At 39.3% G+C, this 25,224-nt stretch overlaps 1 protein-coding gene across 12 annotated transcripts in view; it reads right to left on the reverse strand.

The window, feature by feature from the left end:
* ATE1 (arginyltransferase 1) overlaps positions 1–25,224 on the reverse strand; it is a 160,925-nt gene that overhangs the window by 132,781 nt on the left and 2,920 nt on the right. For 9 of the 12 annotated variants that reach the window (XM_010820113.4, XM_002698548.6, XM_059882084.1 and 6 more), the window contains exons 2-7: positions 24,901–24,964; positions 22,416–22,478; positions 17,424–17,527; positions 14,909–15,154; positions 12,014–12,243; positions 9,872–10,000 (exon numbers count right to left, since the gene is read on the reverse strand). In XM_010820113.4, the coding sequence (XP_010818415.1) occupies positions 9,872–10,000; positions 12,014–12,243; positions 14,909–15,154; positions 17,424–17,527; positions 22,416–22,478; positions 24,901–24,964 (836 nt within the window). Of the gene's footprint in view, positions 1–8,815; positions 8,945–9,871; positions 10,001–12,013; positions 12,244–14,908; positions 15,155–17,423; positions 17,528–22,415; positions 22,479–24,900; positions 24,965–25,224 lie in introns of all 12 variants that reach the window. The other 3 variants (XM_005225816.5, XM_002698547.6, XM_059882085.1) reach the window with 2 other exon arrangements.

Genomic DNA, 25,224 nt, shown 5'->3' on the forward strand with positions numbered 1-25,224 from the left:
ATGATGGGCTCTGTGACCTATGCCAGAAAAGATATCGAGCAAGTGGTAAAGCACTTTCATCTCCCACTATCGTATTTTCTTGTCACTAACCTGTGAATGTGTGACATAATAAAAGGGAAAGTGAAAACATGGAACGGGGTGACCACAAAGCCTGAGAACCTCCTCTGTGTAATTAGATAAGAGAACAGCACGCTTATAGGAGGAAGTTCTCTGTAGTACAGACCTGTGAAAGTGAAAATGAAAGTCGCTCAGTCCTGTCCGACTCTGCGACTCCATGGACTATACAGTCCACGGAATTCTCCAGGCCAGAATACTGGAGTGGGTAGCCTTTCCATTCTCCAGGGGATCTTCCCAACCCAGGGACTGAACCCGCATTTCAGGCAGATTCTTTACCAGCTGAGCCACAAGGGAAGCCCAGTATAGACCTGTAACAGTGACTTATTAAAAGGAGGCAGGTGTCCACTGCAGATAACAAAGCCACACAACAAGCAGTTCAAGAAAGATCATTGTGAACACACTGGAAGAAGAAAGTCAGAGGAGTCACAACCCAAAGGCAGCATCTGCCCAGCCCCTCACCCCAACCAAGGAGTGGCTGGCAATGAAGAGGGGGCAGATAACAATGGTGCCACCAGAGGGCCCTCCCCGCATGACACCGGATACGCCCAACACACTGCCACACGGTGACTTACGAGCAAATCACTCAAGCCAGGTTTACTTTCCATGCAAAGCCCAAATCCATTTCAGGCAATATACAAAGCTGGTTTATGTCACATGAGCAGAGGATCACAAGTTTGGTTTTGATACCTTTCGTTCCTCTTTGTATTCAGTTGTATATACAGTACCTCCAAATTCAAAATGAGAAGAAAAGTTTTTCTGTATCAAACTAAGCACTAAATGATATATATTTTAAAAAAAGGAGAGACAGGAATATATACTGCTCTTAAAATTTAAATTCCCTTTAATTCTATAATAATGCAACTATGATATGATATACACACATATAAACACAAAATCACATCACACGATTATCCTACAATGAGGACAGAAAGGGACACAGTGTAAGCCAACCTCCTGAGTGCAGACTTCTTATAGACCAGACAAGGTCTAATCTATTGCTGCTTAAGAGTTTTATTAAGGAAATAACCTGAATTCACTCATTAAATTTAATACAGCAGATTCCTATTCTAATTGAGAAAAATGTTGAGTCATTAAAGACACTTTTAGGAAGATTATTTTTAAACCTCATCATTAAAAATATTCCTAGTCAGGACAGCAGTCCTGTCAACTTCATGATCCCTTAGAATCAGATCAGATCAGTCGCTCAGTCGTGTCCGACTCTGCGACCCCATGAATTGCAGCATGCCAGGCCTTCCTGTCCATCACCAACTCCCGGAGTTCACTCAGGCTCACGTCCATCGAGTCAGTGATGCCAATCCAGCCATCTCATCCTCTGTCGTCCCCTTCTCCTCCTGCCCCCAATCCCTCCCAGCATCAGAGTCTTTTCCAGTGAGTCAACTCTTCGCATGAGGTGGCCAAAGTACTGGAGTTTCAGCTTCAGCATCATTCCTTCCAAAGAAATCCCAGGGCTGATCTCCTTCAGAATGGACTGGTTGGACCTCCTTGCAGTCCAAGGGACTCTCAAGAGTCTTCTCCAACATCACAGTTCAAAAGCATCAATTCTTCGGCACTCAGCCTTCTTCATAGTCCAACTCTCACATCCGTACGTGACCACAGGAAAAACCATAGCCTTGACTAAAGGAACCTCTGTTGCTTCTGCTTAATTCTTTCCACTTTTCTGTTCCCATCAGCATCAGTCTCTCACCTGTTTCATTAAACTACATAAAGTATAAATAAAAAATTCTTTATATACATTTCAGCTTATGATCACAGAGGTCATCCAAAATAAGACACTTCTTCCTAACATCCTTTCCATACTCTAAAAACTAACTAAGGATACAAAAAAAAAAAGAAAAATCCACAAAGTCTGAGACCAACTCGTTTGGGAGTACTATGGAGAAAGACATTCTCATACTCTAGAGTAAAGACAGTACACCCATGGAGGGAATCTGGCAATAACTAGCAAAATTCTATGAGCTCCTGTCCTTTGATGACTAGGTCAGATCAAGCAAAAAGCACACCTGCACCCGAAGGCACAGTGACAAAAGTATACTGTCTAAAGCAGATTAGAAACAAGTCCCATGTCCATAACTAGGGATTGCTTCAATAAACCACAGTACATGCAATCAAGAAAAAAAAGCATGATTCAACACACAAAAAGAGATAAAGCAAACACAGAAAACTAACCCATGTTGAATCTAGATGACGGAAACAAGGTAGTCAGTATACTATTCTCTCAATTTCCCTTTGTCTGAAAGTCCATAATAAAATCTGGAAAACAATTCAGCCAATGCCTCAGAATTGTAATGCGACTACTGGAGCTATGGCTACAGCCTGTTCTTCACACAGTTTAGAAAAGCTGAGATCTACTGGCACTTAATACTATTAGATAATGGTATTATCTATAACATCAATGAAATTTTAGCTAAAAATCCCATATTTGTATCCTATGGAATTACTTGTATTTTGAAAAACAAAGACTCTTTTTTTTTTTTTTGAAAAACAAAGATTCTTAAATGGCTGGCTTTATATTGTATTATACAAAAGATAGGTCACAAATTACTCCTGCTTTATTTTATCTAAATAGTATTATTTTCTGAAAATCTGATATCTACCTGAATGATTGAAAACAGTAATGCAAACAAACATACAGAATCATTTATGAAGTCTCATACAATCTCACCCTCTGCAATTATGTGCTACTTTTCTAAAGATGCTACTAAAAAGAACTGACTTGCTATTCTGGATATCAAAGCTATCTATATTTATTTATATCCTCATCAAATCTCTCAGAAAATAACTTACTTCTTGGGGTGCCTAAGTGATTTTATTTTACAGTTACCAACAGAGCTAAAAATGGATTTTCTGCATTGATATGGTTGCTTAAAATTCCCAAGTTAGTATGCTGACTGTTATTTACTTCAAATGTTTTACAACAACAAAAGCAAAAATGTATTTTCTTGAACATAATTAAATTAGTTTGGCCCATTATATGGACAAAACCACAAAACAGAGAGCTGCTGCCTGGAGCCAGGAAAGCAGGTCAGATCATTTGAACTTTCCAGAGGAGAACTTTTCTGGCTTTTCTTTCTGTCTCTGAGCACTGCAACACTAGCTGGTTACTCACATAGAAAACAGTAGCCAAGTACAAGGAAAACTCCTACTCCATGACAAGAATGCCGCACCTGGAAACTGAGAAGCAGAGCAGCATGCCCACATCAGTTTCTCTAGGCAGCCAGCACCACAGAGAGCTGACTCTCTGTGAGCAAGGATTTGCCAAGTGAAGGAAGAATTTCTAGGATAAAAAGCCAGCAAGTAAAGGAGTCACCTGAAGCAGTGACCATCTCCCTACACAGAACTACCATCAGGGCAGCTCACAGGTCTTAAAATTCCCTCTTAATGAGCCTCAAGTTTAATAATCTACCTAAAAAAGATCAGACCTAGGACCAAGCTCCTGACCAGCGCCCTGTTCATAAAGCAGAAAGGAACTGTCCCTGCTCGCAGCTCCAAAGCATGGACACAAGGGGGCGCAGGAGGGCCATAAGAACAGAGACAAACACACTCTCTCTCCCCTCTCTCCCCTCCCCCCTCCCCCTCTCTCCCCTCCTCCCTCCCTCCCTCCCCCCCTACCCCAGTCCCCAACTCCCTCTCCCTCTCTCTCTGTCTCACTATCTCTCAAGCTAAACTGTAGGCCAGCTGGTTTACCAGAAGGAAAGTGGAAAAGAGACAGTGGAGAAGAGCCCTGATTGCTCAGCAGGTAAAAAATCCACCTGCAACACAGGAGACACAGGTTCAATCTTTGGGTTGGAAGATGCCCTGGAGAAGGGAAACAACAACCCACTCCAGTATTCTTGCCTGAAAAATCCCATGGACAGAGGTGTCTGGTGGGCTACAGTCCAAAGGGTTGCAAAGAGTCGGACACGGCTTGATCAACTAAGCATGGGGTCAGGAAAAAACCTCAAAGACTGGCCTCAAGAACTGAAGCTGCAAAGGCAACTAAATTTAATAAATCAAACTAGAGAGCAATTTATGCTCCAGGGCACTGTTGAAAATACAGCAACCAGTCAGCAAATGGTGGAGCCTAAGACCTAGATGTGAAGCAACAAACACTTTAACGGAGAGATCAGGGAAAGAGACAAAGAGAACACTACTAAAACCGCTGTCGTCGTGGGTGACTATGCAATGCCCAAGGCTGAGACTTCAGGGAGTATCAGCAGAGGCTTCTCGAATACAAATGCATATTCTCCTTTCTCCTCTGATTTTAAAACCAAATGCATCAAACGATATGTATATAACTGCACTGTTGGGACAGTAACATATAGAAAAGTAAAATATTTGACAACATCATAAAGAAGGTGGATGGAAACAAAGGTGAACTACAGTAAGAAAATTACATTAGATGGTAACTCGAATACACAGGAATAGATGAACAGAACCAGAAATGAAGTTAAGGTTAATTTTAACAAATCATAAATAAATACTTGTTCCTATTTCTCCTCTCAGCTTTATAAAAGACATAAAGTCATATAAGGTAATAACTAAACAATATATATTGAGATCACAACATATATAAATTATAAATAGCACACAAAGTGGGAGGAGGGACTGGAGCTCAACAACAATGGCATTTTATTCCTCACTGGACTCAAGCTGGCATAAATCTGAAGTCACTCCTGTAAGTCAATAGGTATATGGTAAGCCTAGAGCAGCTACTAAGAGAACATCTCAAAAATACATAGTGAAAAAATTAGAGGAACTGAAATCCTACACTAGAAAATATTCATTTAGTGCAAAGGAAAACAGTAAAGAAATAAAACAAGACAGACATGAAACATAAAACAAAAGTGAAATGAAGACATAAATCCAACTCCATCATTAACAACATTAAATATGGATTAAGCACTTCAGCTAAGTGGAAGAGACTGCTCTCCCTCCAAATTAAAACAAACAAAAAAACAAGACCCAAATACACAGTGACTAAAAGAGACATACTTGAAACTCAAAGACACAGACTGACAACAAAATAGTATAGATATATCAATGCAAACAGGAACCACAAGATGGAATGGCTATACCAATATCAAACAAAATGGATTTTAAAATAAAAAATCCTACTAGAGATATAGATAATCCACAGAACGGGAGATATTTTCTAATCTTTTAAAAATATTTTTATTACTTTAAAATATCTAATATTTTTCTAATATTTTTTTAAATGGGCAAAAAATTTTAAATGGGCAAAATATGTAAGCAGACATTTACTCAAAGAAAATATATAAACTGCCCCAAAAAGCATGTGAAAAGATGCTCAATATCATTAGCCATCGGTGGTGGCCATTTAGTCGCTAAGTCATGTCTGACTCTTGCGATCCCAGACTGTAGCCTGCCAGGATCCTCTGTCCACAGGATTCTCCAGGCGAGAATACTGGAGTGGGATGCCATCTGCTCTGCAAATCAAAACCTCGGCGAAGGGACTTCCCTAGTGGTCCAGTGCTTAAGACCCTGCGCTTCCAACACAGGGCCTTCAGGTTCAGCTCCTAGTTGGGGAATTGTGCTGAGGTGCAGCCAAAAAATAAACACACCTTCAATGAGATACCACTTCACACCAACTCGGATGACCAAGAATTTAAAAAGGGTAGCACTTTGAAAAACAGTATGGCAGCAGTTCCTCAAAAGGTAAACACAGTTTTTATTTATTTATTTATATTTATTTGTTCCTATGACCTAGCAATTCCACTCCTAGGTATATACCCAAGAGAAATGAAAACATATGCCTATTAATACATAAAAACCTGTCCATGAATATCCATAGCAAAGCTTTCTATATAAGCCCCAAATGAAAACAACCCAAATGGCCATCAATGGATGAACAGAGCAACAGAATCTGGTATATCCATACAACGAAATATTATTCAGCCACAGAATGGAATGAACTACTGACACATGCTACAACATGGATGAAGCCTGCAAACGAGCTAAGCGAAAGAAGCCAGTCAACAAGAGACCAGTATGATACAATTTCATCTACCTGAATCGTCCGGATTAAATAAATCCAGGAACAGAAACTGGAATATGGTCGCCTAGAGCTGGGATGTCCGAAGGATAATGAGGAGTGACCACTCTGGGGATGAGGTTTCTTTTCTGGATGATGAAAACCTGGTGTTAGTGATAATGGTTGCATGACTCTGAATATACTAAAAACCATTCAGTCATGTACTTTAAAATGGGTAAATTATATAGTATGTGAATTATACAATGAAGGTCCATATAGTCAAAGCACGATTTTTCCAGTAGTCATGTACAGATATGAGAGCTGGACCATAAAGAAGGCTGAGTGCTGAAGAACTGATGCTTTCGAACTGTGGTGCTGAAGAAGACACCTGAGAGTCCCCTGGACAGCAAGGAGATCAAACCAATCAATCCTAAAGGAAATCAACCCTGACTATCCATTGAAAGGACTGAGGCTGAAGCTGAAGCTCCAATAACTGAGCTACCTGATGCAAAGAACCAACTCACTGGAAAAGATCCCAATACTGAGAAAGATTGAGGATAGGAGGAGAAGGGGATGACAGAGGATGACAAGATTAGATGGCATCATCGACTCAATGGACATGAGTTTGAGCAAACCCCAATGAGACAATGAAGGACAGGGAAGTCTGGTGTGCTACAGTCCATGGGGTCGCAGAGAGTCAGACACGACTTAAGTGACCAAACAACAAAACTGTTATAAAGAAATAAAAGCACAGCACAGTCTCAACTTACGAAATGCTATCTCATGCTACTTCAGAGACATGACAAACTGACCCATATGAAAAACAGTATCATTTCAAATATCTCTGAAAACTCCATATGAATTCAGTTAGATGCAAGATAAATAAAACACTACGAATGATGTTAAAAATTTTATCAAAGCCAAATATACTCACTTGTATGAAATCAAAGCACTAAACAGTCACAAACTTTCCACCAGTATGAATTTTCTCTAAGTATGTGATCCTACAAAATGAATCATTAAGGCAAACCTACGAAAGACTGAAGGCAGGAGGAGAAGGGGACGACAGAGGATGAGACGGTTGGATGGCATCACCAACTCGATGGACATTGAGTTTGAGCGAGCTCTGGAGTTGGTGATGGACAGGGAAGCCTGGCGTGCTGCAGATCCATGGGGTCGCAAAGAGTCGGACACGACTGAGCAACTGAACTGAACTGATTTGATTATAATAAAGAAATCCACTATGTATATTTCAATGTAAACTCAAGATCAAATCACGTATTCAGAGTCCTGTACTGCTGATGGTAGTGAATGTAAACGTAAGCTATTTTAAAAAACCTCAAATAAACCTTGAGCCTAACTACAACACTGCCCTAGAGCCTGCCTGGATGCTAAGTGGCACTCATCTTGGACTTGGCTCAGATGTCACTTCCTTCAGAAAACCCTCCCTCACTCCAGTCTCACACTAAGGTGGCTTTCCTTACTAATCCACCAGCTAACTCGAACAGCATTGGAACTGCTTACCCATCTGTTTCCCCAATGGAATGGATTCCATAGAGGCCTGAAGCCCAAAATTGGAGTCGGGGCTGGGGGATGCAGTCGAAGTTTAGCGGGAACACATCAGATGTGTTCTGGCCCAACTATCCATACCTGGGAAGCAGGCAGGCACAAGACCAGAATCTCAAGGGTAGTAGGGAAGAGTAATGTGCAGAAAGGAATTAAGACCTCCTGGGAGTATCAAAGGAGACCTGGCAGAATCCATTATCTATAAATGCTACCACGCACTGCTACGGGTCTCAACAGGGAATTTGTGGGAGCACTTCTCAAATCGGAACGTGCACGTGAAATCACCTGGAGACCTAGTTCACAATGCGGACTCTGATTCAGTAGGTCTGAAGGGAAACCTGAGATTCTGTGTTCCCAGTGACACTGATGCTGCTGGTCCACAGGCTACACTTTAGCTAGAAAGGCGCTGGGAGACCCAGAGTCAGCCTTCTCACAGGGAACATGCAGCATTACCTCCTGCCCTATCAACCATCTTTTTTAAGCTAACACATTCTGTGTCATTAAAAAGACACAAAAATCAAAACTTCAATCCTTCTGCATCTGTTGGCATCTTTCTTCCAAGACATCACCATCCAACTTTGAAAAGTAAGCAATCTCTTACTCATCTACATATCTGCAGCTGGAAAACACAGGCCCTCGGTAAAGGCTTGTCAAATAATGCTCTATACAACCTCAACCCTGGGTGATGGACAGGGAAGCCTGGCACGCTGCAGTCCATGGGGTCACAAAGAGTCGGACACGACTGAGCGACTGAACCGAACCTCAACGCATTCAGTTTTTTCCACGTGCTTTTGTTGAGCTATACTTGTTCACTGATTCACCTTTCCCGCCTCCCCGTGGGCTGCGGCACACAGCCTGCACACACAGTGCATCCACTGATGTGGGCTGACAGCCCAACAACTGATCTATACACACGTGACACTCGGGCTCCTGGAGAGAACACTGAGTAAGAACACATCCTTTTTTTCTGAGGGATTTAAAATGATCACATGTATGACTCGTTTTCACAAAAGTTCAGGAGTACACCCTGCAAGGACCACCAGCTCCACATGACAGATAAGAAAATGGCATGAGAAGGTTATACAGTATGCTCCTTCACAGACAACCTCAGCATAGGAAAAAACGTTTAGTGAACGGTACCTCGGTCTTCCCACATTCATCGGGCGGATCCTGGTGTATGGCCATTTGATACTTGACATACAAAGAAAATGACTGGCTGAAGGACGACTTGAACTCTGGGTCCTCAAAGGAGACAGGTACTAACCTCACCTTCAGAGCAAGGAAAATACAAGCAAATGCTATTGAAACATCTCTAACTGATGACATGCTTCTGAAGGTGAGGCTAGAGTAAGATCTCCGCAAATCCACTGCAAAGCTCAGCACTGGCATTGTTTATAAAATGAGTAAACCTTGGAACAGGCTGACGACCACAGAGCCTGATGCATGAACTTTACACTGAAATTATGAAAAATTTAAACTCACAAGGGCCGGGACAATTTCTTTTATTTGGTTTAATTTTTCCCTTTACCCATGTAATTCTCTGCGTATAGCAGAGTCAATACTGTTGCTCATGGTAACTGACACTAGCTGTCACTTCTACTTATATTAAGGGCTTTTTCCCCTTCCAGATCTTTCTTGGGTAATTTGATTTATAAATTATAAATCAAGGACTTCATATGAGAACTTCAATTAAGACATGCTACTATCCATTCTAGTCCTACTCAGTTGTATACGGCCTGTACATCAATAAAGAGTAATTTAGCTATTAGGAACTCTCTCTACTCACGACTTCTACATGGAGATAAAGCATGTTAACTGTGCTGGGCAAAGTATGGCTACCATAAAAACCGGGATTTTTTTTAAAACTTTTTTTTCCCAATAAATATTTTAACTTAGAGATCTGTTTTTCACTGAGTCTTAAGTAAATGCATCTAAACACAGTGATTTTTAAACAGAGATACTTCATTTTATGTGCTACTTTCCACATTGAAATTATACATAAAAGGCACTTAACATGGCCTGTGGTAAAATCTGCACTTTCAGAATGTCCATTATTCCACAGTCCTATCTCTTTGCAGATATACTGCAAATTGAACATAAATAAAATGCACCGCATATAAACCAAGAATTCACACAGTGATATCAAATAGAGGGGAAGTTTCATTTGTTCAGAAACATTACACTTGCCCTGCTGACCTGGCTCACAGTTGGTTTATCGGGCGGGTCCCTGTGAACAACCATCTGGTAACGTTTATAGACCTGGTAAGACTCCTGAAATGTGGCTTTGAACTGTGAACTTGGTGGAGATGATCTCACCACCCTCACCTTCAGAAGGAGGTAAAAAACAATGTTCATTAATTCATTTATTTATTCCATGGAATATGCATTAACAGTTACTCACTCCCACCCTCAAAGACCCAAAAGTTTCAATACAAATATTAAAGCAGAAACACGTAACAGCAATATTTTAACTCTAAAGATCAACTGTTAATAAATAGAGAAAATTGCTATTTCTCCAAATTATAGACTCATTAACAGAGTCTATATATATATCTCATTAAAGGCAGAGGCTCCTGCCCAAACTCTAAGACTAAGCTCTGACTGAATTATGTAAGACTGCCTCAGCTATAAAACAACAGATTAGTTCTGGCATTCAAAACACAAACACAAACAAATACTCTTTAATATTAGCTGTACACAACTTACCTTTAGTAAAACAATTCAAAAGACTGAACATCTGAATATATTTTTTGGACACTCATTCATACATTATTAACCCTAAACTTACAACTTTTTAATGTAAGTATAAAAGACAACTTTCAAAAACTGTTCCTATTCCATAGCAATTCCATAGCATACTTTAAAAAGACTCTAAAGTCAGGTTCCCTGTACACAAATCTCAAAGTTATCATTTTAGTCAAGTGAATAAATTAACCTCTCAGTGCCTTAGTTTCCTCATGTAAAATGAGGATGCATTACACGTGGTAACTGTACATAGTAACGGATGGCATTTCTTTAATCTTATTCACTAACCAGTTAAAATATGTTAGCAAAACAGAATAGTAAAATACAAAATCAAATGTAATGTAATAGAAAGGCCTAACCTGAAACTTCTTTGTGCCATGAGGAGTTGTTCTCATGAAAGAGTGACATCTAATGGATAACAAAAATCCATCCATTCTGGATATCATATTAAAAGAACAAAAGCTTATAACACAAGGAGCTTTATGACAACCTACAGGGTGGGAGGGAGGCTCAAGAGGTTGGGGACACACGTGTACTTTTGGCTGATTCACACTGTCATATGGCAGGAACCAATACAACACTGTAAAGCAATTATCCTCCAATTAATTAAAAAACTAAAAGCTGCCCACTTAAGTGTTGTATTAGGTGAAACCTGCTGCCCTGAACACATTACTAATAAAGCTAAAAGACTCTTCATAAAGTATTTTAAGTGGTAAGTTCCATTCTTTTTACAATTTGGGAAAGAGAAAGTTAATACCAACAGAGCAGCCAAGGAATTATAATAATCAAAATTGTCAAAACTTATGTCTAAGAATATATAGTGTCCTAAGGTTTAAACTGCACCAAAGTAAAATTTTGACATCAAGTTTTCAGTGATAAGTGATATTCTTAGATGATATTAAGCTATCAATTCAAAGGCTGACCAGTTACTAACGAAGTAGGAGAATATAATGAAATCATTATGGCAAATGTTATAGAAAAAAATTTTATAAACATATCAAACTAATACTGAAAAACCTAGACTTAACCTAGAATGTAAATCGACTTGGGAAAAATAAGAGGAATACTCTAAAACTATTCATATTATGTCTAAACTGTCAAAAAAAACAATAAACTGTCTAAATTCAGACACATTTATATTTATAATATGTCTAAACTGCTGGCTTGCATAGGTAATACCATTTGTTCCCTTGATCAAGACCAGAATATCAAAATCAATGAAACAGTGATTTGCCTCCTGTGATCTATTTCTTTCACTACCTAAACCAAAACTGCCAAAAATGAAATTTTAAATAAGTTATTTAAAAAATTTTCACTCTAATGAATAAATTTCAATTAAGGTGTACAAAAAGCCAGAGTACCTCAAATAATAACAACACTAAAACTGGACTTTTCACAACTTTAGTAGCCACCTTTTAAACCTTAAGAAAAAAAAGTTTTCCTCAAGAGGCAACTAACTTAGTAAATATTAAGTGCCACTCCATCCCAGTTCACTTTAATTTCCCATTATATAAACAGTAAAACATCAACTGTATAATCAAGTGAAAAGCAACAAGGTAATCAACAAAAACAAAAAAATGTCCTCCAAGGTACCTCTAACTTGTGTGATGCATTCTCTGGTAAAGATTCAAAAATTAAATCTTCAAGTGACTTGGGTTCGTTGGATTTAGTCTTTGGCGGGAGCAAAGATGAGGGCTGACATTGAGCCTGGAAGCCCTCGCGTTCTCCAGCTGGGTTCTGCTGCATGAGTTTTAACCTTTTCCTCTCTTTCCTGATTTCCTTTGCTTTTCGACATGGAGGCTTACTCAAATCTGCGCCTCTGCCTAAAAAGGAATTTTAAAACAGTAGATCAATCACATTTGGCTCCAGAAATATTTTTCAAAAATCTCAAAGGTTCTACAGAACCAGTCCAAAGAGTTCCAATTGTTAGGTTAGCTCTGAGTGGAGGTCTCAGAGGTTTCATGGTGTAGACCTCTAAGTCGATCTTTAAATTTATCTCAGAAGAACTGCCAGAGAAAGTAAATAGCAACAGAAACTTCACAGGCAGCTCTTTGAGACCCCATGGACTATAGCCCACCAGGCTACTCTGTCCATGAGATTATCCTGGCAGGAATACTGGAGTGGGTTGCCATTTCCTTTCCCAGGGTATCTTCTCAACTCAGGGATCGAACTCACGTCTCCTGAATTGGCTGACAGGTTCCGAACCACTGAGCAACCTGGGAAGCCCCTTATTTTAATTTAAAAGAGCAAATATCAAGCTGACAACCCTCTAAAATATAAAAAAATGTTTACTATTAAAAACTACAAAATTCAGTCAATACCCTTTAATCTAGGAAGCTATTTTCAAGGAATCTATTCCAAGAAAATCACAAGAGATAAAGGCTAACAATGAACACAAATTAAAACTTCAAAATAATCAAGATGCCCAGTTACAGAACAACTGCATCATTTTTAAAATAAGCAACAGAATATCAAACAGCCATTTTTATTACTTTAGAAATTTTAGGGGTTCTGTCATTATTCACTATTAAAACATTATATATTATACAATTAAATACTTAGGAAAAAATCTGAAATATACCACATTAACTGCCATTTTAACGGTTAAAAATGTTTACCAGTTTAAAAATAAAGAAAGGATTTTCCCTTTTTTTTTGTAGTGTTCTCTTTTCTCCCAATTTTCTAACATTACACATAATTTTTTAATTTTTTAAAACTATTAATAAAGAAAAATGGTTTTATAAAAATTTAGGATCCTGAAACACAGTATTTACAAATCATAAAAAAGTCAATCTTATACAGAAGAAAACTAAGACCAAGAGTGTTAAGAGACAGTCAGAGACCAAGACCTGGTCAAAAGAAACTAGTTTAATGAGAAAACAGTGATAATGAGACCAAATTACAACTTCATTAACTCAACTAAAAACAAAATGTACCTTTAAAAAAATGACTTTTTAATAAACCAGTAACAAAAAACTAACTCTATAATTAGCCATCACTCTGCTGCCTTAGAAAATTCATTTTCTTTGGCCAGAGAAATGTGTCATTTGTCAAATTTATATGTCAACCATATCCCAATAAAACTAGAAGAAGGAAAAAAAAAGACTGCCATCATGAGTCAATAATGTTTCAAATGAGGGTAGGCTCCATGGAAATCCATTATAATATTCAGTCTACATTTGCCTCTGAAACTCTCCAAAATGAAGGTTTTTCAAATTATGTAAGCAATTATTATCATAAACAATAAAAATAGTAAACAATCTGACCCTAATGACCAAGAGAGTAAGACTTGAAAGAAATTATCTCAATCATTCAAAACATTTTACTGGACCGTTCTTATTAGGACGAAATCTCAGACCAGCAATTTAAACGCCATGAAACCTCAAAGAACAAAAAGCATCAATAAAAATGCAGAGTTTACTGTGTTTTAAACACACATATAACTTATAATTTAAACAAAAAACTAAAATAATACTAAAAAATCTCTCCCTTGGATTATTTTGTACAAGAACGAACTCAAGAACTGAAGTATAGTAACTATGCAAATTGACATTTAATGAAATTTTTTCAAAGAGTCATATATACACACACACATATATATAATAAACCCATTTAATGCTGGATAAATTTTCCAAGCCTAATTTTTTTATAAGTGGTAATACAGAAAAAAGTCTCACCTTATTAAAGGTGAAATTAAATATCAAAATGTGGAATTATTTTTCTTGGCTGCACAGCTTGCACAATCTCAGTTCCCTGACGAGGGACTGGACCCAGGCCATGGCAGTGAAAGCCTGGAATCCTAACCACTAGGCCACCAGGGAACTACATGGAAATTTTTGTTAATTTGTAAAATTTTAAACTAAAATTAATTATGATTACATAAAGAAATCTAGTGGGCTTCCCTGATGGCTCAGATGATAAAGAATCTGCCTGCAGGGAGACCCATGTTCGATCCCTAGGTCAGGAAGATCCAGTGGAGAAGGAAATGGCCAACCCCCTCTAGTATTCTTGGCTGGAGAATCCCATGAACAGAGGCTATAGTCCACGGGGTAACTAAGAGTTGGGCACAACTGAGCAACTAACACACACAAAGAAATCTAATGGCAAATTTGAAGAATTTCACAATGTCTGTATTTCAGACATACTATCTACTGTGTCTCAGTTAACACTAAAAATAAAAATGTTTAACACCCTACCTTCTCACAGACAAAAGTTTGATTCTCAAACCTCGAGGGCCTTAAGGTAGTAAAAAGATATGGAACTCTTAAAATGTCTGTGTTAGGGCATGATAAGGCTATTATTTTAGGTTTTTTAAACAATTTGTTCATCTAAATTCAAGTAATAATAAGGTGTACAAAACAGGGGTCCATGTTAGAGATTTCATGAGTGTTTCACTTTTTTAGCTCAGGAGAGGGCTCAGGGATGATGATGTCTCAAGCACAAAGACAATCTTGGCTTTAATGTGGCCTGATGACAAACTTCCACTACCTGGCTGAGGAGCTGTATGCACTTTAACTGAACACGACGGTTCACCAGAGCCCAACTTCTCTTCCATATCTTGTGAATGGGTTATTTCATTAGACTCTTCCCTCTTTGCTTTCTTCTTCTCTTCACTCTCTAAGCTCTTTTTGAGGTCATCATTGAGTGTTTTAAGGTCACAGTGTATATCCAATTTATTTATTAACCCAAAGTCACTGGAAACGGCATCCTCCACGGTGGGCTCCATGGGCTCATCTACAAATCAAAGAGAAATCACAGTCCGTCAGCCAGGCCATCTGACACAACCAAGAGACATGTATGGAAAACGTGCCCTCTTCTCTCCAATGTGGCAGAGACTACTGAGTGTTCACCAAATCCATTCTCCCATCTTGCGGAGTCAGGGCTGTGATGGAGACAGTGGGGCCCTGGAAAGGGAACACGCCAGTCCCTTGGTTACAAGCCAAGTTGTAACCGAGCTCCCACCAGTGGGACAGAACCAAACTGACAGGTTCAATTTTGCTCATTGTTTTAAAGGAAATCTGTGACCCTGAACTTCTACCCTTTCCCTTACCCGCTGGCTAGATTAGTAAAAACCAGAGTGACCTCAGAAATCACTTGAAGAGAGACCCAGAATGGCGAGGGGTGGTGGCGGGGAGGAGAAAGTGGGGTGGCGGGCTGCAGGCCAACCTGGAAAACCTGCCCTGGACTGTGATGCAAGGACAGAAACAGACTTCTATTAATTTTTAGTCATTGCATTTTGGTGTCTCCTCATTACAGTTAGTTTTATCCTAATGAATACATCACTCTTATGAATTAAGTTACAGACATAAATAATTCAAAAGCCTACAAGTCAAATAAAAAACCAAATGTAAAAACTACATAAAAGGACAAGTAATCCTCAACTTACAAATGGACAGTATCCTCAAAACATATCTGAATATTAATCTTTGAAACTCAGAACGTGATTCCTACCGACACCACCAAGCAGAGCTACACCAAAATTCTGATGTTTTCAGAATGACCTGGAGTCTTCAGGCCTCTTTGTTGCCCCCAGCTCTGCCAAGTTTGCTCCAAGTTGTCCTGAATCCTGCTCTGTTAAGGGCAGTGCATGAGGGCAAAGAACGTACCTGTTTTGCTGGCCACTGTATCTCCAGTGCTTAAAAGAGGGACTGGGACATTGTAAGCATTCAAAACATACTTGGGGGATGAATTAACAAGCTAACACTGGGGTGGGAGGCTCCCAGGGTAGGCCATTTCTTATGGCAGAAATGAGAAAGAGCTATAAGGATAGGTAGCATTCCCAATTCTTATGGTCATGTGTTAGGGAGTGCCTATGGGAAAACGCTAAAATAAAAAAGAAAGAACAGCAAAACATTTAAAAAACTGAAAAAGCAAAGAAACCCAAGTTAATTAAATGTTACTAGGCAATTTGAGGAAATACACCCAAATTCAAAATTCATAAGAAAAAAAAAAAAAAGCTTCAGGCAATATAAGAATTCTTATTATCAGGGATTCCCTGATAGCTCAGTTGATAAAGAATCCGCCTGCAATGCAGGATACCCTGGGTCAATTCCTGGGTTGGGAAGATCCTCTGGAGAAGGGATAGGCTACCTACTCCAGTATTCTTGGGCTTCCCCTGTGGCTCAGCTGATAAAGAATCCACCTCCAATGCGGGAGACCTGGGTTCAATCCCTGGGTTGGGAAGATCCCCTGGAGAAGAGAAAGGCTACCCACTCCAGTATTCTGGCCTGGAGAATGCCATGGCTGTATAGTCCACTGGGTCACAAAGAGCTGGACACGACTGAGCGACTTTCACTTTTCACTTTCAGGCAATATAATTTACTGAAGACCTTACTCAAACATGGAAAATCTGAGCTTTACTCTGCATGATAAATAATTATGTAATCTTATGTAAGTTGTAGATAATAAGCATTTATTTCTCCAGAGACAGTGCTGTGGTTGCTGTTTAGTCGCCTCAGTCGTGTCTGACTCTGTGCTACCCTATGGAATGTAGCATGCCAGGCTCCTCTGCCCATGGGACTCTTCAGGAAAGAGTACTGGAGTGGTTGCCATGCTCTCCTCCAAGGGGTCTTTCCAACCCAGAGATCAAACCTGGGTCTCCTGCATTGCAGGCAGATTATTTACCGCTGAGCCACCAGGGAAGCCTAGAGACAGTATCGCTTTCTATTTACCTCATAAGGTATCATTAGGATCCAAGAAAATGAAGAATTCTCAGAGAATCAGGAAAACTAAAATTTCAATAAATTCCAGGAAATGACATCTTTAAAATGGTCCTGTCTTCCCCCCAAGCTAGACACTCCCTGGCATATATCCCCCTCTCCCTGATTTGGGGCCAGTGGTAGCAGTGTAACGGCAGAGCTAAGAGTAGCATCACCATCACAGTAACAGTGGCTCCTAACTGTAGTGGGACTCCTTCCGCTACCTAAGGAATTAGTGAAAGTGAGAACCTTGGAAAGAAACATCTATTTAAAATAAATAGTTTTTAGCCGCCATCTCATCTTACCCTCACAATTTCCTTTTGAAATTTCCCCTTTAGCCAGAAATTTCAACATTTTTTTCAAAACCTTCTTGTGAGATTTTGATGGCTGAAACTGTAAAGGTCGGCACCTAGGAAAGCAAAATAAGTATTTAAAAAGTGAACTAAAACTGTGAAGAAATAAAATCAGTTCTAGATAATAGTACAATGAAGAAAAGCTCATGACTGCGATTTCTGGGTAAAGACAAGGCTTAAAGTAGTCTCTAATCCCATCTCAAAAGTCACTAAAATACAGTTAAGGGATTATTAGGAAAAAAAAAAAAAGCAAAAGACATAAAGCACTAGGAAAAAAAATAATGGGAGAAACGCTGGAAGCTAGAAAGCAGATGTACAAGTGCTAACTGACTTAGCAGACCAGAGAAACTGAATCCTAAGCCAACAGCGGGAAAAGCCAAAAAGATACCCAATTTTCTCCACATTACCCCTAAAAGTCTTAGGGATTGGCGATACCTGATACCGTGGGAGAGAAGACTGAAAGCAGGTATAGAACTAGGAAGATCCCTCAAAAGTCTGTTTTGCAAGAAGTTATTATCTCATACTCTCTGCCGCTCAGCACAGATGAGTCTCTAAACCCAGCAGAAAATTGCAACATTTTCAGAAAGGGTTAAAAAACAAAAACAAAAAAAAGGCCTCTTCTGTGAGGAATACAGGCACAGCTGAAAACAGTAAGTTCACAGCCAACAGTAAGCTTAAATGAAAGCCTTCATGCTAAGCGCTGAGACCTCTGTCACCCACACCCCCAACCCAGTCCCAGAACATCAGCAGATGATACTTTCTCTCCAGAATGTGATCAGAACGAAAAATACTGACCCAGAGATCCCCCCAAAGAAGAGGTTAGCCAGACCACCCTACTTAACGCCCATAGTAAACAAGACCCACCAAGGTACATAAAATTTTCAATCGGACACTTGAAGGTTGGAATCACCAGACACTTGAGGAGGGCCTCTAAAGCAAAGATAGGTGCCAAAAGGTTGAAGAAAGTAACTTGCAGAATATCGAGCGTACAGGAAGAAGGAAACCTTAAAAAACTTAAGAGCCCAAGAACAAAAATCTCTCTTAGAAGTAAAAATAGAGTAGAAAAAATTAAAAGTTAAATAGAAAACTGAAGACCTGGAAAATGAAGTTGAGAAAATCTCCCAAAAGACATGGAAAATCGAAGAGAAAAATAATAAGAGAATCAGTCTAAAAGGTCCAATGTCTAAATAAAGACATGAGAAAAGAGAAAGAAGAAAATGGTAAGAAGAGGATCAACAAAATAACACAAGAAAATTTCCCTGGGACATGATGGGAGGAGTCCCTAGACAAGAGGAGTCTTATGTAAGGAATGAAAACAGATGCACTGCCAAACATATTATGAAACATCAAAACACTGAAGACAAAAAAAAAACTTCCAAAGAGAAAGAAAACATTTTGGACAAAGGAACAAGAATCAGAAATGCCACTGAACTGCTCAACAGCAATAAGACAACAATGGAGCAAAGCTTTCAAAATTCTAAAGGAAAATTATTTTCAATCTACACTGCTATACCCAGCCAAACTGTAAGTTAAGTATGAGCAGTCAATGGAAACATTTCCAAAGTCTAAAAAAATTTACCTCTTATGCACTTTTTCTCAAGAAACTATTAGAAAAGGTGCTTCACTAAAATAAAGGAATAATACAAGAAAGAGTAGAAAAGACAAGATGCAAACCAAGACCCAAAAGGAATCCTCAAGATTGAGAGTCAAAAAGAAACTCCAGTGATTTATCAGGCACAGAGGCAATCTATTCAGATCACAGCAGGTCACAAGATTCCGTTAAGATTTTCATCAAGGAGATAAAAATGATACAGTACCTAAAGCATCTAAACATAGCAAGAGGAAATTTACACCTCTGGGGGAGCACTTCTAGATAAACTGGTAATAGGTGCCTCAAAGACTGCTGCTGCTGCTAAGTCACTTCAGTCATGTCCTACTCTGTGCAATCCCATAGATGGCAGCCCACCAGGCTCCCCTGTCCCTGGGATTCTCCAGGCAAGAACACTGGAGTGGGTTGCCATTTCCTTCTCCAATGCATGAAAGTGAAAAGTGAAAGTGAAGTCGCTCAGTCATATCCGACTCCTAGCGACCCCATGGACTGCAGCCTACCAGGCTCCTCCTTCCATGGGATTTTCCAGGCAAGAGTACTGGAGTGGGGTGCCATTGCCTTCTCCGGCCTCAAAGACTAGGTAAACAAAAATGACAATGAGCAACACCAGGGAAAGTAAAAACTTGTGCAGGAAAGATAAAGTAATACTTTGGCCACCTAATGCGAAGAGCTGACTCACTGGAAAAGACCTTGATACTGGGAAAGATTGAGGGAAGGAGAAGGGGATGACAGAGGATGAGATGGTTGGATAGCATCATTGTCTCAACGAACATGAGTTTGAGCAAACTCCAGGAGATAGTGAAGAACAGGGAAGCCTGGCGTGCTGCAGTCCACAGGGTTGCACAGAGTTGGGCATGACTTAAAGACTGAACAACAACTACATGGCTGAGCTGTGAAGTCTATTTACACAGCCATAATGAGATGACTACATCCATCCAAAATTTTGGGAAGTTGGGGATGAAGACAAATAGGAGTTTGTGACAAGGGGAAGTGGGGTAAAATAAAGTTTAACCCTTATCTTTCAGAGCAAGAAGCCCAGAGATAATGGAGAAAACCAACCTTTTAGTAATGAAGTATTACTATATAAAAATGAAAGTGAAAGTTGTTCAGTCATGTCCAACTCTTTGCAACCCCATGGACTGTAGCCTGCCAGGCTCCTCTGTCCATGGAATTTTCCAGGCAAGAATACTGGAGTGGGGAACCATTCCCTGAACCCCAGTCTCCTGCATTGCGGGCAGATTCTTTACCACCTGAGCTACCACTGAAGCCCCATCATTATATAAGCATGTTACTTAAAGACACAGAGATGAAAAAACAAAAGAATCAGTTAAAAGATTTGAAAGTGACTGCAATGAGAAACAGAAAATAGGAATTGGAGGGGACAGGGGTGGTTCAGAGGACTGCCATTTTGCAAAATAAGCTTTAAGGGAACTATTTGATTCTTTAAAGTGTTAGCAAATATACTATTAATTAAAATTAAAATTGAAAAAAAAATTCATAGACAGGGAAGTTCATCCTCATTTTTACTCACACACTGGCCAGGCCCTAACATCTGCCTAACAAAAAAGCAAAGTTGTAGGCTAGACCACACCGACTTTACCTAAGGCCTCACTGCACAGCTACTGTAGTAAACAGCAAAATAACCCAAAGAAATGCAAAATGACTCCAAAAAAATCAACATGTAAAAATGAAGTTGTATAAAGAGTAACAACTCAGGAAATTTCTTTTTTCAATTTGGCTGCACTAGGTGTTAGTTGTGACACTCAGGATCTTTTGTTGCAGGATATGGGATTAGGTCCCCTGACCATGGATCAAACTGGGGCCACCTGCATTGGGAGCTTGGAGTCTTAGGCACTGGATCACCAGTGAGGTCCCTTCAGGAAATGTTTGATCCCATGTAAAATTATAAAATGCAAAAAAACAAACAAACAAAAAAGCACATTTTGTAAGTACTTTGCCTTGCAATGTTCACAGAGTCCCTTTTCATAAAAGCAACACACCTGAACAGTGCTTTATATGAGACAGGAACCCAATAAATTACAGATGCTTCTATCTTTTTCTTAACCCACTGAAATGGGCCTTTTCTGAATAGAGATTCTCAGGGTTCAGGCCAATCAACTTCAGACTTATTTGAACAGAATCCTAGCCATAATCCAATGAGAAATTGCTATCGGAAGGAAAACAATTTCTGTCTTTGAAGACATTACCACTTCATAACGGCTAAACTGAAAGAGGTACTCTGTCATTTTATACTAAATGAGATGTTGTCAGTAAACTAGATAGTCATCTTTCTTCTTTATTGTACCAGTCCCTTGACCAGTTACAGAAGAGAAAGGATTAACCAGGAATCAGTGAATTTTGAAAGTCAGTGATCACCTTAAAATTAGTATGTTCAATGTTACATTATTTTTGTCTATATGTTCCCTGTCTTGTTTTGTTATTAAATTCTCAAAACAGTCTACAACCTCAAAACAAGTTAAGAGTAACTAAGGGGAACAGATGTGAGGACCCACGGAGCATGATGGACACAACTGTGCTTGCTTTATCTAGAGTATACATACAGGCTGAAACTGTAGACATATTCTTCACAATGTTAACCAACTTTCCCTATTTTTGCTACCAGAAGAAGGGGAAGAGGGAGGGGAAAGGCAAGAGGAAGGGGGAGGGGAAGATGATGATGAGGGAGAAGAGGAAGGACCTTCCTAATCAGAGAAGAAGGGAAAAATCCTTCCATGTTAGGGTGGAGTTAAGTGGGGGCACAAGAGAAACACAAAATATTAAGAAAAACCAAGCAAACACTCTGTAGGAAACCAGACTTTTTAGTTTGAGTTTTCCAGTGAAGAAGACTAGATTCTAAACAGATGCAGGTTAAGTGCCAGCCTCCTCTTCCTTATTCCTTATACAGGATTCTGCAGCATTGGCTGAATGAAACCACTGTATCAAATACACAAGGGAATTGGAATTGGTGCTGTTGTTGTTTTCAGTCGCTAAATCATGTACAACTCTTAGCGACTCCAAGCTAAAGTGATAAAAATTTGATACCTCAAAGTAATTTAAGTATTTGCCAATATTCTCCCAATATTTCATGTATTATTGACTAGATTGCTAAATAGAATATTTTTATATCACATTAATATTTATATCTGAACTAATCAAACCATATTATTAAAAGCTATTGATTAGCATATGAATACACCATCAGTATACAGAAAAAATTTGTCTGCTTTTTTTATAAAGAAAGTGTACCTAGAACAGAAATACACTTAAAAAAGGAGAATTCTACTAAAAAAATTTATATAATCTTCATATTAATAGAAAATAATCAAAATTCTTACCTTATGGTATACTGAGGACAACATGTTTGATTCATGACAGGTTTGTACACATATTTCCCGCTTCTAAAATTATAGAATAGCTTTGTTAATTTCATACATATTTCTCACAGGCAGCAAAGTAGATTAGTACAGGAATATGAAATTAATTAAGGTAAAAATCTAATCAATAGGGTAAAAACTGAGGTTGAGTTACTCTTCACAAGCTAAATGATCTTATATGGTGGGTAATCCAAGGACCAGGGTCAAAGTTTTCCTTTCCTAAACCCTGGCATATGTACTCCACAGCTGATAACCGAGGTAACCTCAGTTACCCTCTCATCAAGCATCTGCAATCTCTTCCATGCCTCCCTCCATCCACCGCCCACGTTGATACTGAAAAAGCTGCCCAGGATGCTGTGGGGCTGATGTGTGTTGCTCCTACAACATCCACATGTGTGGGTTCCACGGGCACCAGCATGATGTACTCCCAAGCCAACCCGATCCTTTCCGTGCTTTCTGGATCTCAGCTCATACAGAGCCATGACACTACAAGCTCAATTTTGTCCAGATTTGGATATGCCCTAATCCAAGTGGACTGGTGTTCTTATCACAAGAGGAAATTGGACATAAAAAGAAACATCAGGGCTTCCTTAGGGGCTCAGTGATAAAGAATCCTCCTGCCAATGCAGGAGATACGGATTCGATCCCTGCATCCGGGAAGATTCCACATGCCCGGAGCAACTAAGCCCATGCACCCCAACTATTGAGTCTCTGCTCTAGAGCCTGGGAGCCCCAACTGCTGAAGGCTGAGGGCCTCAGGGCCTGAGCTCCACAAGAGAAGCCACCACACTGAGAAGCCATGCACCGCAGCAAGAGTTGCCCCTGATGACCGCAACTAGAGAAAAGCCTGCACAGCAAATGAAGACCCAGCACAGCCAAAAATAAATAAATAATTTTTAAGAAAGACATAGCCTACAGAACCATGAGAAAATACACTTCTCTCACTCCAGCGGCCCAGACTGTGGTGTTCTGTTATGGCAGTCCTAGCAAACACACAGGAGTTCAGTTCCCGAGCCGAAAATCTGGGCGTCCTCCTAGGCTCTTCACTCCCGCACACCTCCATATGCTGCCAGCAAGCATTCTACCTCTGAAACGTCTCGTGAGTGTGCCCCCTCCGATCTAGCTCCTAATCTACAGTCACCGCTCCTGACTAGGACAGCAGCTCCTCAGCACCTCACACCAGGACACTACAGTAATCTCTAGGACTCCTCTTCCTGCCTTCAGAATCACTCCCTCAGACACCTCTCTGCTATCTGAATCATTTCCAGATCTCAAATTCCATTACTTTTCTCTCTGACATAAAAGCCTTCAATAGCTCCCCCAGACCATTAAAAAAATAAAAATAAAATTCCTTATCATGGCACACAAAGTCCTGCCACATCTGACCCAATGGGCCTCATTATTATGTTTAAGGAAAGCTGTGAAGTTTCATTTGCTGTGCTCAATCTGGGCAGTACTGGTACAGGGCACTTAATACTGCTCATACTTATGTAAGGAACCTTACCTAATAGTTATTCTAAAATCATCTACACAAAAATAGCTGCGAAAAAAACATGGCCATCAAAGGCAATGTGTGGACCTTAAAGAAATCCTGATTCAAATAAACCAATTGTAAAAGAAAATTTTTTGAGATGACCAGAAAATCTCAAAACTAGGTAACAGGTGACATTAAATTATCATTAAATTGCAAAGCATGGTAATGATATTGTGGATATGTTAAGAAAGCGAAAAAAAATCCTTCTCTATTAGAAACACACATTTAGTCCAAGTATAATGACATAATATCTGAAATTTGCTTTAAATAATTTTGTGGGAGGAGGGGAGGGAGGAATATCTCATCCCATTGAAGCTGCTATAACAAAATACCATAGACTGAGTGACTTATAAACAGAAATACATTCCTGGTAGTTCTGGGGCTGGAAGTCCAAGATCAAGGTGCCAACAGAAATGATGTCCAGTGAAGACAAGCTTTCTGGTTCATCTTTTCTACATATCCTCATGTGGCAAAAGGGGCAAGAGAACCCTCTGTGGTCTCTTCTATAAAGGCACTAGAATCCCATTCGTGATCCCATCCATCTTCATGACCTAACCACCTCCCAAAAGCCCTACCTCCATATAGGACTTAACATATGAACTCTGGGGGAGACACATTCAGTCCATTGAAGGGAGCAAGGAAAACTGATGAAACAAGACTGGCAAATATTAACAACTTTCGATGCCTGGTGATTAGTACATGAAGTTCATTACAGTGTTCTTGCTACATCTGTGAAATATTCCAAATAAACATCCTTAAAAGGAGAAAACAATCTCTACACACAAAATATAATAAAAATTTTATTAAACCTATTTCCAACCACAGGAAAACATTTTAAAGGCAAATAATATGTTTCAATTATAAGAAGGGCCTGAGTACCATCAGAAGGATCTTTACATTAACGGCATTTACCTTCGCCATCCTCGGTCTATGAGATCCTGGTAATCCTGCACAGTCATTGAATGTGCCCACATGCCTGAAAAATAAGTGCCATGTTCATAACAACGGGTGGAACTTTTTACTTTTCTAAATTCAAAGCATTATTTTTAAAGTGTGAATACTGAAGCAAAAAAAAATCCAGCTCACACTGGAGAAATCAAAGTCCGCACATACTTCGTCCTTTTTTAACACAATACACAACACAAATGAAACACATGATGTATTTAACCTTAATTTTAAAAATAAAACACAGAAAGTGATCACATGCACTTAAGAATTAGTCAACAGTCTATGACA

This window comes from Bos taurus, chromosome 26, assembly GCF_002263795.3.
Source record: "Bos taurus isolate L1 Dominette 01449 registration number 42190680 breed Hereford chromosome 26, ARS-UCD2.0, whole genome shotgun sequence".
Classification (NCBI taxonomy): Eukaryota; Metazoa; Chordata; class Mammalia; order Artiodactyla; family Bovidae; genus Bos; species Bos taurus.